The sequence below is a fragment of the Carassius auratus genome, unplaced genomic scaffold (assembly GCF_003368295.1).
Source record: "Carassius auratus strain Wakin unplaced genomic scaffold, ASM336829v1 scaf_tig00047894, whole genome shotgun sequence".
NCBI lineage: Eukaryota > Metazoa > Chordata > Actinopteri > Cypriniformes > Cyprinidae > Carassius > Carassius auratus.
This window is the reverse complement of record NW_020527052.1, coordinates 1-17,500: the sequence shown is the minus strand read 5'-3', so window position 1 is coordinate 17,500 and position 17,500 is coordinate 1. Positions and strand designations below refer to the sequence as shown.

Below are 17,500 nucleotides of genomic sequence, written 5' to 3'. Positions count from 1 at the left end.
AGACGACTGAACTTCATTACCATTCACTGCAGAGAGAGAGAGAGAGAGAGAGAGTGTCACAATGACAGCCAATCAGAACACACCTGGTGTTTAATATGCAGTTATGTGGGATTATCGACCAATAAGATTCCACTCTGGGCGGAGCTACTGCAGGGCTGAGTTATTGTAGTGCATCAGCTAAATGTAAACTAGCTGAAAGAAAACACTTCCCTTTTCAATATTTAATTTTGTTATTTTGTGTGTGTGTGTGTGTGTGTATAATGACATGGGTATGACACAGGTATTACAAGGAGAGGGTGACTTATGAGGACATAACCCATGTCCCCATTTTTCTAAACACTTATAAATCATACAGAATGAGTTTTTTTGAGAAAGTAAAAATGCACAAAGTTTCCTGTGAGGGTTAGGGTTAGGTGTAGGGTTGGTGAAGGGAGATAGAATATACAGTTTGTACAGAATAAAAACCATTACACCTATGGGATGAACACACTTTACACAAAAACAAACGTGTGTGTGTGTGTGTGTGTGTGTTTTACCTTCAGGACTGAGGTCTTCTTCATCGTTGAGGTCTCTGGAGGGCGTCGGGGACGCAGACGCTTCATGACCGGATGTCTGAGGAGTACAGATTATGTCAAACACACACTCAGAGCACAGGTGTGCAGAGCCACACACACACACACACACACACACACACACCTTCCGGCTGTGTTGAGTCCCGGGGCTGCAGGGGGACTGCGATGACCTCATCGGGGGAGAGTCGCTCCTCGGAGCCTCATTGGCTGAAAAACCATCAGCAGAAACTCATGAGTAACCAGTGCTTTAATACTGCTCACAGTGACTGTGTGTGGGTGTGTGTGTGTGTGTGTGTGTGTGTGTGTGTGTGTGTGTGTGTGTGTGTGTGTGTGTGTGTGTTTACCGGAGACGGGTGATTTGGAGCGCGGGACGCCGGAGGTTTTGTATGCACTAGTCTTGGGAGGGACTGACGGTCGTGATTTCTTACACTCTGAGAGACAGACAGACGGCTGTTAGTCTGACAGACGTGTGTGTGTGTGTGTGTGTGTGTGTGAATACTCTCTGACTCTCAGATACGTGTTAATCTCACCGTTAACGAACGCAGCCGCGGCTCCCTTCCCCGCGTGTCCGAGAGCAGCGTCGTCCTGAGCGTAACGAAACTTCTCCAAACCGCACGCGATGAAAACATCGTCATCACCGAAGAAATCCTGCAGACTCGTCAACTGTAAATAACACATAGAAAAATATATACAAATATTACATGAAAAAATATTAATGATAAATTCCTCAAAAACTAACAGAAAAAAAATTAAGGTTAAAGTACAAAATTTACTGGAACCAAAACTGAAATACAAATAAAAAAAATAAAGGTAAAGAAAACAACAACAAAGCAATAATGAAATTACTAAAACTTAGATATATGAAATGAAAATAAATAGAAATATTTGGCTTATGCGATACAATACTGGTATTTTAGTATCATTTAGATACTATTATTGTTTTTATTAATATTTTGAATACCCTCGTCGGGTGCTGGAGGGTCATGGGAGTTTGCCCAACCACTACACATGTGTTTTGTGGATTTGGAGAAGGCATTCGACCGTGTTCCTCATGGACTAAAGTAACAAAAACGTTTTCTTATGGTTTTACTTTCGTTTCAAGTTTAGTTAACTATAGTAACTCTGCTATATAATATGTCACTGATATTAAAAGTGAAAGCACTGTAGGAGAGTGAAGCATTATGGGAAAATGAGTGCAGGGCGTGAAGGTTGCCATGACGAGGGTCCTCATCATCACTGGTCACATGACAACATGACTACAGCTACATTCACACACACACACACGGCAACCGGCCAGCAGTCACTGAGCCTCACACACACACAGACACACACACACTCAAACACTCATTCACACACACACACACACACATTAGCCCGTCACAGGCAGACAGCAGTGTAATTAACTCAGAATTAATTAGACTCACTGCAGCATCTGATCCCGGCCAAACCAACTATTTCTATCTGGTTTAGTGATTTATTTTATTTTTTTAAACTTGCTTATTTTAATTGTATATTTTTGTTTTGTGATGAAATTCATTTTACATTTGTTTTGTTTAAAAAAATGTGAATTTTATTTCTAAATTTTTATTTATTTATAATTATGTGATTTAAAATTATTTAAGTTTGAAGTGATTTATTAAATGTTTTTTGTTTTGTTTTATTTTATATTTAAATTACTTATTTTGATTTCACATTTTCATGTTGTGTTTTAAAAATATTAACATTTTGCAATGTCATTTACATTTTTGTTTAATTGTATTTATTTAATTTTCATATTATATGTTTTATCATAAAATGGTTTCATTTTACATTTTTAGTTTTATATTGAATAATAATTTTTAATTTTAGATTTTTTTTATTACTATATTATTTGTTTATAAAAATATTATTAAAAAGCTTATTTTAATTTAATCTTATTTTATTTTATATTTTACATTTTTGTTTTATTTTATATATATATATATATATATATATATATATATATATATATATATATATTAGGATTTGTTTTACATTTATCTATATCAATTTTGCATTGTCTTTTTTTAGGGTTTTTATCACTTACTCTCATTCTGCATTTTTATGTTTAATTACAGAAGTATTTAAATCGGAGATGTGTGTGAATCGCAGTACTGCAGTCAGACGGGACGCTCTGGAAGATGCAGATTACTGTGTCTCTAGAGACTGAGCGTCTCCTTCATTATTCAGTGTGTCTCCGTCCGTCATCCATCAGTCACACACCGCTGCATCTCTTCTGACGTTCTTCATGTGTGGAGCAGAAAATGAGATGCTGGTGTTCGTCAGCGATAATGTTCACGCGCTTCTGCATCTGATGAAAGCCTTACACATGACCATGAAGCATCAGAACAGAGACTCGTGCACTACACTGTAAACCAGATCATCCTCTGTTTGAGGAACAGACCGACATGTCAAGATTTCACATTTTTATTCTGGACTTTAAATGGCCATTAAATATATAAATAGTGGATAAAATGATGAGATGAGATGCATTCAAATATAAGAATAATATTAAATGATTATAAGATATATTGGATAACTTATATTGCATACTTGTTTATATTTTAAATTTATAAAATCACATATTTATATATAAAATTAATAATATGTGAAATAGAATGTGGTATCCACTTAAATCTTAATATTTAAATAATATATGTAAATATTTAAATGAAATGTAAAAACTATAAATATATATTTAATATTAGTTTATACAAATATTTATATATATATATATATATATATATATATATATGTGTGTGTGTTATTTGTTTTACCTAAACCTTCATAATATTTAAATAAATATATATAAACATGATTTACAATTTATAAATATAAATATATCTAATATCTCTCTATATTTAAATTTCATAATCTGAAAAATGAATAATAATATATAACATCTAATAGGATATTCATCTAACTCTTAAGTCCAAGCCGCTTCAAAATGTGTCTATTTTGTTTCCGCTGATAAAAATCAAACAAATTTATTTTAATGACACGAGTGACAGTAAATGATGACAAAATGATCATTTATAGGCAATCGATCCCTTTAAATAAAACGGAAACTGAAAATATAAAACAAATTCAAATTCAAAATAATAATAAATAGAATAGAAGTAGTACTAAAATAAACTCTACTATTGATCCTGAGTATCTTAAGGAAATGCAAATGCTACTAAAATAATCAATGAACAGGATGCATTACTAATAGATGAGTATTGATCATCACGTCTGATTGATTATCAGAAGTATTAGAGATCTGTGCTCCTGATGTATATTCTGTACCTGTTTCCCGTCCAGTGTGTAGAGTCTCTTCACGACGCCGGAGTCCAGTTTGATGGCTTCGGTGATGTCTGCGAGCACCTGCTCGAACGAATGCGCTGTTTTCTTATTCAGCAGGATCCTCACGGCCTTCCTGGGCTTCACGCCGCTCCGGATCACCGTCACCAGTTTGGGTTTGATGAAGTCTTTCGGCTCCCTCGATTGAGGCCCCTGACGCCCGGCTCCGCCCACCGGCCCCGCCCCCGGGACAGGCCCCGCCCCCGCCAGCCGCGAGCCCCAGTTGGGGTTGACGTTCTTGGTGTACTCCACCTTCCTGTAGGGTTCGTTGGAGGCGCAGACGTAACTCTCACCTTCGACAGGAACACCGCGGTTAGTCGACACTCAAACTCAGATATTTACTGTAGTATTCAATCTAAATTACTATTTCTATAATTTAACGACACGCTCTCATGCTCACGGTTCTTTGATCGCATGATGTGCAGGTTAACATATAACATTTCTTCTTTGTAGTAAGTGTTTTATTTTGTTTGTTTTTATTTCTAAATTATTTTAATTTGACATTGCATGTTTTTAATTTTTTAATTAAAAAAAAGTGTTTATTTATTTTTGTTCTTGTTTTGCTTTAACAGTTTTACTTAATTTTATTTCACTTTATTTTTAAGTTATTTTTGTTTCATTTTAAAATAATATATTTTAATTTTACATTTTTGTTTGAATTTTTATTATTTTCATTTTTTCATTTTTTTACCTCTAAATGATTGAAATTAAGCTAAAAAAAACTAAAATTATTTAACTGAAATAAGAAACACTGCCTTGAAAAATAAAAATGTTATTAAATATACTAAATATATTACTAAATAGTACTAAAATTACTTAAACTGAAACATAAATAAATTAAATCTTTATTGATTTCTTTGTAGGTTTTGTTATTAAATTGTATTTTAATTTTATACGGTGTTATACAGTATTAATAATAATATATGTTTCTATTTCAGTGATTAGAATTGGAGGTAACTGTGCTCAGTTATCATGTTGGAACTGTATTTAAGGTTAGAATATATATATATTTTTTTTTTTATGGTGATGTTGGTTAATGGTCACATGACACACAGAGAAATAAAATATCACTATTTTTTAGTGTTTTATTTTGATTGCTTTTATTTTAAAATCATTTAATTTTTATATTTTGTTTTAAAATTATTCATTTTATTTTATATTTTTAATTTCTGACTTAATTATATTTTTATTTATTTAAAGAATATTTATTATAATTTTAAATATTAAACTGCTCCTTATCAAACAGGGGAGCAACAAATCAGCCTCATAGCTTCGTGTTGCAGTTGCAGTGAGTATTATTGGCTCTTATGATAAACTGCTTATAATTGGTTAAAAGTATTTGCTTAATGATGAAATGCTGGATCTACTTGATTTCAAGCAGCTGATGAATCAGTGGCAAGTGCTCACCATCTTTAACTTGAGTCTCATTTATACAAATTAAATAAATAAATCATTTTTGAGGTCTTTTAGTTGTATTAATTGTGTAATATGTTAAAATAAAAATATGTAATATATACTTTTAATTAAATATATTACCTATCATATTAAATATCTATAATATATTATAATTTTTTATATGCAATAGATTTATTTATATTGATATAAATATTTCTTTTTACATAAAGTCATATACTATTTATAATAGAATGTTTTAAATATATATATATATTTGAATTAAATATATTACATGTCATAATAAATATATATATATATATATATATATATATATATATATATAATGTATAAATTGTGCTTAAACATATTATGTTTATATTTAAAATATATTATAAAATGTATTATATACCTAATACATTTGTAAATATAAATACATCTTTTTAATTTAATTTAATATACAATTTATTGTAATGTAATATTAATATTTCATTGTGTTATTACATTTCATTTGTTTTATGAATTTGTAATATTGATATATTAAATGTATCAGGGATCTTGAGCGTCTGAGGTGCATCACAGGGCCTCGAACCTGCGACCTTTCACCTCTCTTTGTGCTCGTAAGTGTCTGACCTTCCACGATCTCCTCGAGGCTCGCGATCCTCCTCGCGCCGTCCGCGCTGTAGATGTTGCGCACACCTTGCGGCAGGTGCAGGTTGTCGGCGAGCGCGCGCGTCAGCTCGGCCAGCAGCGCGTCCAGGGACCTGAAGCGGTCGACGGACACCGCGTACACCAGACCCTTGAAGTAGCGGTCTCCGTTCCGGTAGAACCGAACCTTCTTGGCTCGCTTCTCGGAGCTGAGCGCCTGGAGCGTGCGCGTGCGGTAGAAGCTGCAGTTGGCGCTGTGCGCGGGGCTCGGGACCAGACTGCTCGCCCGTGAGCCCGAACGCGCCCTGTCCCGCTCGTCGAAGTGCTCGAGCTCGATGCTCCTGCTGAGAGACATTGTCCTTCTTCCCGGTGACCGACTTCGCAAACGGTCTTTCTTTTTCCTTTTTTTCTATCGTCCTCTTTATTCGCTATTGTCATCAGCCCGCGTGGACACGCCGCTCTCCCCGCCTCGCGTTTACCGGGCGCACGGACAGCATCCTTTACATCAGCGTTTATTCCGCAAGACTCGTCGCGTTCAGACGCTCGCGTCCATCCCAGCGGAGATGATTCAGCTGCGTGCAACAAAGCCCTGGATGAACCGAACACTCCCGGTCAGACCCGATCCGCCCTTGAACGAGCGTGCGGGTTCAATGCGCGCGCCGCGCTGTAACCGGGCAGCGTGGCTGTAGACGGGAGCGCGCAGCCCCTTTCCTCCACCTCACTGTGCGCGCGACACCCTGCTGCAGGTGAGCGCTCGTGGACGCGCCGCGCGGTCTTATCTCCCTCTGTGTCATGCATTGAGAAAAAAACGTGAAGTTTGATATTTCTATTTTTAAAACATGAAACAAAAGGTTTATTTTTATATTCCTATTTGAGTCACGAATAAACAGCAGGATTACATCAGAGAGAAAGAGACTTTCATCGTCTGTCCACTAGAGCTCTCTCTCAAACTGAACTTAAAACTGAAATAATACAATTAAAAATAATAAACCAAAAGATATTGCTTTATTTATTTATTTATTTATGCATACACGCAAAACGCATCAAATAAACACATTGAATATTACAAATGGTAATGTGCAAATTATAAATAAATAAAAAAACAAGATAGTGCTTCATTTTATGCATTTAAAGATGACAATTGATTAAAAATTTTAACATTTTAATAATAATAATAATAAAAATAAAACACTCCAGTGCATGCTTTATGTCTGTATGTATTAATTTGGTAACACTTTACAATAAGGTTGCATTAGTTAGTATTATTTAATGTATTAAACTAACACGAACGAACAATAACAATATATTTTTTAAAGTATTTATTAATCTTTGTTGATGTTAGTTAATGAAAATACAGTCATTATTAATTCACAGTGTGTTAACTAATGCTAACAAGCACAATTTAATGTAATAATGCATTAGTAAGTGTTTAAATTAATATTAAGATTAATAAATGCTGTAGAAGTATTGTTAATAATTAAAGTGTAACTATTTATACAATATTTAATACATGCAAAAATGTCAAATCAGTAAAATATTACAAAATAATGTTCCTATAAAGTACATCATGAAAATAATAAATTAATAAAGCTGATCAGAACATCATCTTGTGCCACAGAGAAAAGCACAAATATAAATACCACAGTGTGCTGATGTGCTTATAATATTGAGATATGTGGAAGATTGTGATATTTGTGTCTCGTTAGAGAATAAAAGCATCGTTTGGTATGAACGTGGATCTGAATCACACTCAGATTGTCTGAAGATGCTTCTATAATCACAGGATCAGGATTAGCATTTGCATATGAAGCATTATAACTGGACTTCACAGGAAAACTGATCAGCAATCACATACAGCCACACAGAGACACAGGTTCATTTGAACTGGTTTGTCATATTTCACGTGTGTTTCAGGGTTTCTTATAATGGGAACAATTAATTAAAGCATAAATATGTAGATAAAATATTAAAAGATTTGGAAAGATTATTTGATATTATCCAATCACTGGGAAAAACAAATATGCCAGAATCAAATAAGAGAAAAATTATGGAAATATGGGTAAGCGTGAGTTCGAGTGATAAATATGTATATTTTAGATAATTGTAAAAATGAAAAATTCATTTATAAAAAATAAATCATTTTGAAAATTAAAAAAAAACAATTAAAAACATAAAAATGTAATTTGACATTTTATAAAAATGTAATAAAAGTGAAAACGTAAATAATAAAAAAAAAATCAACAAAATAAGTAGCAAAAAAGATGAGTCTGTGTATGTGTGTGCGTGCGTGCGTGAGTGTGTGTGTCTGTGTGTGTGTTTGTGTGTGAGTGAGTGTGTGTGTGTGTGTGTGTGTGTCTGTGTGTGTGTGTATGTGTGTGCGTGCGTGCGTGCGTGCGTGAGTGTGTGTGTGTGCGTGAGTGAGTGTGTGTGCGTGAGTGAGTGAGTGTGTGTGTGTGTGTGTGTGTTTGTGTGTGCGTGAGTGAGTGTGTGTATGTGCGTGCGTGCGTGAGTGAGTGAGTGTGTGTGTGTGTGTGTGTGCGTGAGTGAGTGAGTGAGTGAGTGAGTGAGTGTGTGTGTGTGTGTGTGTGTGTGTTTGTGTGTGCGTGAGTGAGTGGGTGAGTGGGTGTGTGTGTGTGTGTGTGTGTGTGTGTGTGTGTGCGTGAGTGTGTGAGTGTGTGTCTGTGTGTGTGTCCTCGATGAAGTGCTGCAGACGGATCTTTGCAGTGGCTTCCTGGAGCGCCGTGTCCCTCACAAACCTGTCCAGGTCACACACTTCCCTAAAACACACACAGAATTGGAACGCGCAAAACATTCTTAGATCCTATGTATCTTAGCCGGGACACACGTCTAGGATGATTTTGATACTTTTGTCCACAGTGCTGATATTAATGGTGGAAGAAAAGAAAAAAACATTCTCTGATACATTGCATCTTTTTCTTTAACGATTCTGCACCTCGTCCTGCAGCGCCTCCAGTTTGCGCGACACACGCTCCTGGACCTCCAGCGCCAGCTGCTGAACACGGGTCTCCAGCGCCAGCCTACCCAGCCAAGGCACTCCCAGCTGGGCCACAGCGTGTCCGGCGTCTGCCTCCGCGGCTCTGGAGCTCATGGTGACCGCTAGCACTGGAGACAGAGACGAGGGCAGGACGGTGGGAGAGAGTCCCTCTGAAGGAGAACCTTTCGGAGTGGACGGGCCAACTCAGGGCATCCAGAAGCTCCAGTCTCAGAGGACGGATGATCTCGGTCTCTCAGAGCTCCGGCGAGGGGTCAGACAGAGTTTCGGGCAGGGGCGGCTGCTGGACAGGTGCTCTCCAAACCCACACGTCTCTCCGCAGGTCGGGCAGCATAACGGCAGCTCTGTGCTGGTTGACATACTGCAATGATGTGCTAACACTCTTGAAAAACAACTCCAGAGTCGAGTGGTGAGGTCATTCAGAGTTCAGGAGCATGTCAGGGACGTTTCAGGAACTTTAGGAGCTTTTCAGGAAAGTTTCAGGAATGTTTCTGTAACTTTAGGGGGGTGTCAGGAGTGTCTCAGGAAAATTTCAGTAATTTTAGGAGCATTTGAAGGAAGTTTACAGGAATGTTTCAGTAACTAGGAGTTTTCAAGAGCATCAGGAACATTTCTGTACATTTAGGAGAGTTTCAATAACTTTTCAGGAACTTTAGGAGCATTTCAAGAAAGTTACAGGAATGTTTCTTGAACTTTAGGAGTGTATCAAGAATGTCTCAGGAACATTTTGGTAACTTTAGGAGCGTTTCAAGAACTTATCAGGAACTCTTCAGTAACTTTTGCAGTGTTTCAGGAGTGTTTTGTGGCTTTTCAATATCTTCTGGGGCATTTCAGTGACAATAGGAATGTTTTAAGTGTGTTTCAGAAGTTTTTCAAGGTGTTTCAGTATCTTCTGGATGTTTCAAAGGTTTTTCAGTAACTTCAGAAGCATTTTAAGGGTGTTTCAGTATCTTCTGGGGTGTTTCAAGGGCATTTCAGTAACTTTTAGGATTGTTTAAGGTCTATTTCGGTATCTTCAGTATACTCTATCTTTCAGTAACTTAAGGAGCATTTAAGGGTTGTTTTTAGAAGTCTCTTGGGCATTTCAAGGACATTAAAGAAACTTTTTAGGGGCTTTTGAGAAGTGTTTCAGGGAGTATCAATAACACTGGGGCGTTTTAGGAGCGATTAAGACTCTTCTTTGGCATTTCAGGAGCCTTTCAGTCCAAAACACGTTCTTGCAGAATTATCACACCTGCAAAAGAAAAAAAGGAATGATAACTTAAGTTTCATTCAATCAATATTTAATGCACTGCTTTGCATCACAACATGTTTGTTGCCATTCAAAATGCTTCTAAGTTGTAATAATGTATCTGTTTGTTATAAATGTGAATCTAAAGGTAAGGTGTCTGTCTCATTACTGTGTCCTACCTCCATCATCTCTTGGTAATCCATATTCACATAGTATATGAACATATTCTCCTACTGGTAAATAAAAAATATTATGTACATTATCAGGAAATACATAATTCACGTAGAGTAATTAAGAATATTTTTTTATGTCATTCCAGTGCAAATTCTGTTTTCAGCATTATTTTATCCAGTTCAAATGCACAATCAGGGAGAGATAAAAGACAGATCCTGCACACGTTTGATTAGGGTTAGAGCTAAACTTCGCAGGAAAGTGGATCTCGCGAGCCAGATTTGAGGATCACTGATCTAGAGAAACATCTACACGCGCCATCAGTGAAAGTGCATCAGTAAATGTTATTCTGTTAGCTTTCATGCACGCAAACCCACCGGTTCCCAGACGTCTGGCGCGTCCTGCCTTCACTCTGTCTGGACCCTTGTCTTCCACAGACCCGCTGAACTTGACTTCATCGAGCACGAGCAGCCGCTCCGGTCGCCTCTGACGTCACTCCCGGTCTGGGAGGAACGCACTGCACGAGGAGCGGTAAATAAAAAGCATAATGTGGGGGCGCGCGCGTTACGTTGCGTCGAGCACGCGGCGCTGTCCACGCACTCGTGGTGCTGAAGGTCCGCCAGTGTGTTTATACTGAGAACAACTGGCTTGATTAAAATACGCTGCAATTTTTTCCATAGTTATAATACATTAAATATGTGATTAAACATGTTTGAATGCAGTATCTTTGAGATATAAAGATCGTATATAAGCTATGTTTTCTTTACAATATATTACATAGAGTGAGTTGATATACTGTCACTGGGTTCCCTCTCTCTCTCTCTCTCTCTCTCTCTCTCTGTGTGTGTGTGTGTGTGAAAGAGAGACAGATGTGAGGTATTTCATTGTCCACCAATAGATGGCGCTAGACTGACATGTCGTTAATATAAAAACGACCAAATGGAAAGTATAAAACACTTTATTTTCAAGGTAATAATAACGAACATATATTAAAGTTAAATCTGAATATTTGTATATTTACTACAATTCATCAAACCTACAGCATGAAATTATTTTTCAATATTTTTTACAGTATAAAAAAGAAAACAATTTATTTATTATTTGGCTGTTTGAAATCTGAATTATCTCATTTGTTTAATTCATGCAAAAAGTCAAAAATATATATTTTTAATAATATTTATTTTATTGCATATCATAATATTATTATATTTATATATGTATTTATTTTAATGCCTGTATGAAATTTTAATCAAAAGATTTGTTTAATTACGACAGTATAGGAAAAGTACAAAATAAAAACGATTTATTTCTATCAATATGTTCTTAGTATGAAAGTTTTTATTATGTTTGGCTTACACACCAGACATGCTTAATTCATTATTATTATTTTGACCTATTTACTATAATTGTACAATATACGGAAAGTAGCACTAGTAAATAGTAAGTAGAGCTAGTCTGAAGATATAATGCATGTGTGTTTACATAACCATTAAAGACTCAGAATGATGTCAGTAAATAAAGATTTATTTGAAACATTTAGTAGCCTCAAATATTCACAAGGCGTTTGACAACGTTTCATTGCACGAGAACAGTTTTCAAAGGCAAATAGACAATAATATCGAAACGACCTCAGGAGGCCAATCTGCACATCCACGTGTGCTACTGCAACTCAACTACGATGTTGAAGTGTTAAATACTCCAGCGCTTCAGGTTCCCAAGAACCAACCAGACACATTCTACTGTCAAAAGTGGAATACAGTCACTTAATGAAAATCTATAAGATAGATTCTTCGTATACTCTCTTGAAAATCGACGATACAAAATTACAGTCAATAACGTACAAATATATAGAGCTCTGTTCGTGTGCTTTATAAAGTGATGTATCAAAATACAACAACGTGTGTCGCATGCCAGCGTGGTAACAAGTGCACGTTCACATCAAGACATGCAGGACATTTCATAAACAACATCTGAGGTTTGAGTGATCAATGTTTTAGGTAGAAAAGCATGGTTTTGTGCGACTTGGACCGCTGACACTTTGAGGCGCTGTCCACCGGAAGTGCTGAAAGATGTCTGGCTTTGCAGACTACGAGTTTTTAAGCTTTCCCTCGCATGCCGAGCTTGCTTCAGTCTTGATTACAGACTTCGACTCTTCCAGTTGTCGGACCGCAGATCTGCTCTGAGCGCGCGCCGCGACGCGAGACTAAACTTCGGGTAGAACGGAACCAACAGGACGCTCCGCGCGCTCACACGAGTCCGGGGAGGGAAAACGCGCACGCGGCCGCCAGGAGCTCCGTCTTCTGCTGCATCCTCTCGTGCTGCTTGAGATGCACGCGTCCGTGCCGCTTCCTCTCGTCGCTGCGCGCGAAGCGACGCCCGCACACGTCGCAGGAGAACGGCTTCTCGCCGGTGTGCGTGCGCATGTGGGTGGTGAGGTGGTCGCTGCGGCTGAAGCACCGCAGGCAAACGCGGCACTGGAAGGGCTTGTGGCCGGTGTGGATGCGGACATGACGGTTAAGCTCATCGGAGCGCGAGAAGCGGCGCTCGCAGTTCTCAACCGGGCAGCAAAAGGGCTTCTCGCGCGCCGCGCCCTTCCTGGCGCGCGGTTTAGCGCTCCGCGTGTTGGTGGAGAGCAGCGAGTCAAGGAGCGCGGTCGTGGCGCACGGATACGAGATGGTCCTATAGAGGCTGTTTTCATGCGCTGTGACGGGAATCTGGAAGTTGGGCATGAAGTTCAGCGCGCTCGCTTGTTCCAGCGGCTCTTGCTTGATCCACGTGTCCAAAACCGAGTCGGTCTCGGGACCCAATGGAGAGAGCAGGTCAATGATGTCATCCAGGTCTGAAGGCTCGTGGGAAATAAAGCCATCGAACAGATCGCCACCATTACAGCTGCTGCCAAACTCGCTCTTGATCGCCGGGCAGGTGTTCACATCCGTGAATTCGTCAGATGAGTCGTTGCACAGTGACTCCGGTGAACCCAGCGAGCTCCCGGTGGATAACAGCGACTCCTGCCGCGACAGCGCGCTCCCGCGAGAGTTCTCGGAGAAGTTGTCGGAGATGCCGACGATCTCCGTGAGGATGCTGAGAAGCGCGTCCGCGCTGCACGCTCCGGTCTCCGTGTAGAAGCTCCCGGTGTAGGTGAGCGGCGACGGCGGAAAGCCATCGTTGGTGCAATCGGGGAAACCGGTGTCCAGCGGCTCCGCTTTAGGCTTTAACAAGCCACACGCTGCGAGGAAAGAGAAAAGAGATGCGTTACATAAGCGACTGCTGTTGACTCACTGCATCAGGATTGAATCCAAACTAAAAGTGCATTTTTTAAATACATTACATTATATGCATTGCATGCAGTTTTAATATTTGATCAAGAGAAGCGGTTGCTTTTGCATTAGAAGTTACTAATTCGACCATAGTTTAATATGAATGAGATTAAACCCAGTGCTCACCAGCATCAGGTTGATTCTGAACGTTGTATTGTTCCTCCAAAGGAAGGGTTTGAGCGCAAAGCAGATCCAAAGCGCTGAAGTCCACGGTGTTCAGCATCATGTCGATGTAAAAATAGCTTAAGATCCACAAGGAATTATTTCCGAATGACAATCCTGCTTTGGGATTCCCAGCTGAGGCTTCCTTCAGGTTCTGATCTCCGTCGATTCGTTTGCTGGAATTCCTCATCTCTCTTTTATACCGTTCGGCTCCGCCAAAGCTCCGCCCACCGCTCATCTACGTCTGCAGGAGGATTCCCCGCCGTGTGCTAACTCCAGACAGCTCTTGCCCAAATATGGACAGAGGATGTGACGGGGTTCCCCTCCGAAAATGGGCACGGGGCGTGACGTAGCGGAGACTTTCCTGGAGACCAATGCGGAAAATGAGGCGTGTTTGTGAATGACAGGCGGCCATTATGTTCGCAGTGGAACAGTGTCAAAGTGAAATAGCCTCGGGTGACTTTTGATGATCAGATGGGTTAAAACGATGAGCAGCAACAGCGAGACAAAGAATGCACGCTGAAATCCCGTGCAATGCGGATATAGCAGACTTTTAACCACAAACGAGCCATGCACAGTGGTTGGCATTTTAAAGATTCAAATGATTTTTAAAAGGAAATATGTCAAATATCAAATCTCTGTTATGCATCTACACCCATCTGTCGCGTGACTTCACTTTGCTCCCTTTTCCTGATGTTTTGTAAAGGAAACCTTCAGCACCACGGACAGCGAGACAGATGTCTTGCTGATAATGTCTTGCTTAATCGACCTGACAGTCACAAGCATTTATTACGCTCGTGCACGTTCATATAGCTAATATGAGTGAAAAGTGTTCGCTTTAGATGAGAAATGCATGTATGCAAGCAACGTGAGCTCGTGATCATACGGTAAACGAGTCTTATTTTATCGCGTTATGTAATGCTTCATTTCTTCAGAGCGGCTGATGAACTGCAGCTGCATCTATGATTTTCAAATATGCCATAAAGTTTATTTTGATAATAACATTTAACCAGCATCCAGCCTGCAGCACCCATGGAGATTTCATTTTATTAGACGATGGACGTTTAATTCTAATATGAACGCAACGCTGCTGTGGAAAAATAAATACATCAATTCATTTTGCATTCAAGTGTGGAAAATGCATGCGGTTTTATTGAACAAAACAAATCTTAGTATCTCATGCACTTTGGTTGCCCAGTAAATGTATTGTTGTTGTTGTTATTTACAGGTTCTTGTATGTTTGAGCTCTCAGATCCCCATATTCAAGCATTATCCTCCTGTATTTACATGCAAAAACAAATCCAAAAAGACAGCTGGCTGACTTGCAGGTAAAATAATCGAATCATGTGAAAAGTTTTTGAATTTGTGTGTGTGTGTGTGTGTGTTTTACACTCTTTCCCCGAAATGACTTTAGTGAATGGGTGCCGTCAGAATGAGAGTCCAAATATCTGATAAAAACATCACAATAATCATAATCCATAATAACACTTCCTCCAGTGGAAAAGTGCATCTGGTCTGAATCAGGAAGATAAATCTGCACAGATCAAGCAGCGTTTAAACAGACTAATATGAGAGAGACAACAGCAGATGCACTTTTTCACTGGAGGAAGTGTTATTATGGATTATGGACTCTGTTTATTTGAGTTAAAATCATCTTAATGCTGGATTTGTTTCATCTTTTGTCTTCTCCAGATGTTCACGGATTTACTGGAGTGCTGTGGATTATTGTGATGTTTTTATCAGACTCTCATTCTGACGGCACCCATTCACTGCAGAGCACCCACTGATGAGATGAGACACTGATGCAATGCTAATGCTTTGTGTAGGTCCCTTTAAGAATGTATTCATAGAGACAGATGTTTGTGGAATTTAAAATGCCATGTTATAATTGTTCAATAGGGTAAAATAGTCGACTTTTTGAGTCGTTTAAAAGTGGTATCTTATTGCACACTGAAGTTTAATGTCATCATCATTGCATTATCGTTGTGTCTTGCGGCACATTGTATAATACAGATTCGTTTCTGCTTCCGGAAACTGAGACCAAACATGGTTCCGTCTATAAACGCCTGTGACAGCCTGTCGCACGTGATTCATCTGTTTTTTTGGAAACATTTCTGTGGTTGCAGAGCGCTGAATCCTCGAGGCGTGGGCGCGCTCCGGGGCAACCCGTTCCCGCCAATGGCAGCTGTCAAACTCGAGGCATTCCCGCCAAAAATAGTCGCTCGCCCCCGCGAGGGCTGCAGAAGCACACGAACGAGCCGAGCTGGAGGTGTCAATAATACTTTATGACAATAATACATGCGCAGACAGCCATGAGAAAGAATATGACCTGTGAAAATGCTACAGAAAACCTGTTGGTTAACTGTAAGTTATCTTATACTCGGTCAGAATCACATTATATGGAGTATACTCTTTATATAAAAGGCTTTTTGTAACTAAAAGCGATGAACTATCCTAAAATATTTCAGAACTTTATGATTTATACAAGTTTTGTTTCTATCTATAACTAGCCGTGCCTAGAAACCACAGCTGGCTAATCATGCTAACAAAGTGTTTAAATATGCTAGTAATATGTTTAAAAATAATATTCTGAAACATGGCAGCAATGTGTTAAATCTTGCTTAAACATGTTAACAGTGTGATAAATCATGTTAAAACATGTTAGCGATGTGCTAAATTGTGCTAGAAACATGATATCATGCTAGCAACATGCTAATCATGCTAGAAACATATCTGAATGTAAGCAGTTTTACAGGTAATAAGTTGTTATGAAAAAACAGTTGTATCTATAATGGGAAACATCACACCTTGGTAATATCTAGCCATTATTTTTACAATATACAATATACAAGCCCAGTTTATATATACAGCACTTTCCACATTGAGATTGTTTCAGCAGCTTTACATAAAATCATGTGTTGATGTGTAGAATATCTTAATATCTTCATGCCTCATGGTTGCATTTAGCTGACAAGTGTTGGATGATAAAATAGTTAAATTTTGCTATATATAAACAATCACACAATATACAAATTTGCTATATAGAGTATATTGCATTTTGTAAATACTGTATGTAAAGTTAGACATACTTGTATATCCAAGTTCATATATATTTTTTTATATTTATAAGTTTGGAGGTTTGTTCGCTTTACTAACCCTATATAATAAGCGCTCACTAACCAGTAGGTTATTTTGTTCGTCACTAAAGGCTTTCATCACACTAATGATGTTAATGTACGTGATACTCAGTGAGTCAGTGCATCTGCTCAATCTGTCAATTCCCATGCTGCTTTGAGAAGTGTTTATGATTTTATTTTGCTCAGGGACGTTTGATTTGGCTTCCAGAAAACACACACACTCAACACACACACACACACACACACACACACACACACACACCACACACACACACACACACACACACACACAGACACACACACACACACACACACAAATACACACACACACACATACACACACACACACACACACTCAGACACACACACACACACACACACACACACACACAAATACACACACACACATACACACATACACACACACACACACACTCAGACACACACACACACACTCACAGAAACACACTCAGACACACACACTCAGACACACACAC

The 17,500-nt window shown here is 38.6% G+C and overlaps 2 protein-coding genes across 3 annotated transcripts in view; both read right to left on the bottom strand.

The window, feature by feature from the left end:
• The window catches only part of LOC113088990 (serine/threonine-protein kinase DCLK2-like), a 14,506-nt gene extending 7,832 nt beyond the window's left edge, over positions 1-6,674 (bottom strand). For both annotated transcript variants that reach the window (XM_026255886.1, XM_026255885.1), the window contains exons 1-7: positions 5,958-6,674; positions 3,879-4,225; positions 1,103-1,235; positions 917-1,003; positions 697-779; positions 537-612; positions 1-26 (exon numbers count right to left, since the gene is read on the bottom strand). The exon at positions 1-26 is cut by the window's left edge and continues 77 nt beyond it. In XM_026255886.1, the coding sequence (XP_026111671.1) occupies positions 1-26; positions 537-612; positions 697-779; positions 917-1,003; positions 1,103-1,235; positions 3,879-4,225; positions 5,958-6,327 (1,122 nt within the window). In that variant the 5' untranslated portion in view covers positions 6,328-6,674. The remainder of the gene's footprint in view (positions 27-536; positions 613-696; positions 780-916; positions 1,004-1,102; positions 1,236-3,878; positions 4,226-5,957) is intronic.
• A 5,216-nt stretch (positions 6,675-11,890) lies between these two features.
• On the bottom strand, positions 11,891-14,136 carry LOC113088989 (early growth response protein 1-B-like). Its single transcript, XM_026255884.1, has 2 exons — positions 13,831-14,136; positions 11,891-13,613 (listed from the first exon to the last, which is right to left on the bottom strand). Exons 1-2 carry the CDS (start codon positions 14,102-14,104, stop codon positions 12,634-12,636), a joined length of 1,254 nt encoding a protein of 417 aa, XP_026111669.1. The 5' UTR covers positions 14,105-14,136; the 3' UTR covers positions 11,891-12,633.
• Positions 14,137-17,500: the final 3,364 nt, after the last annotated feature.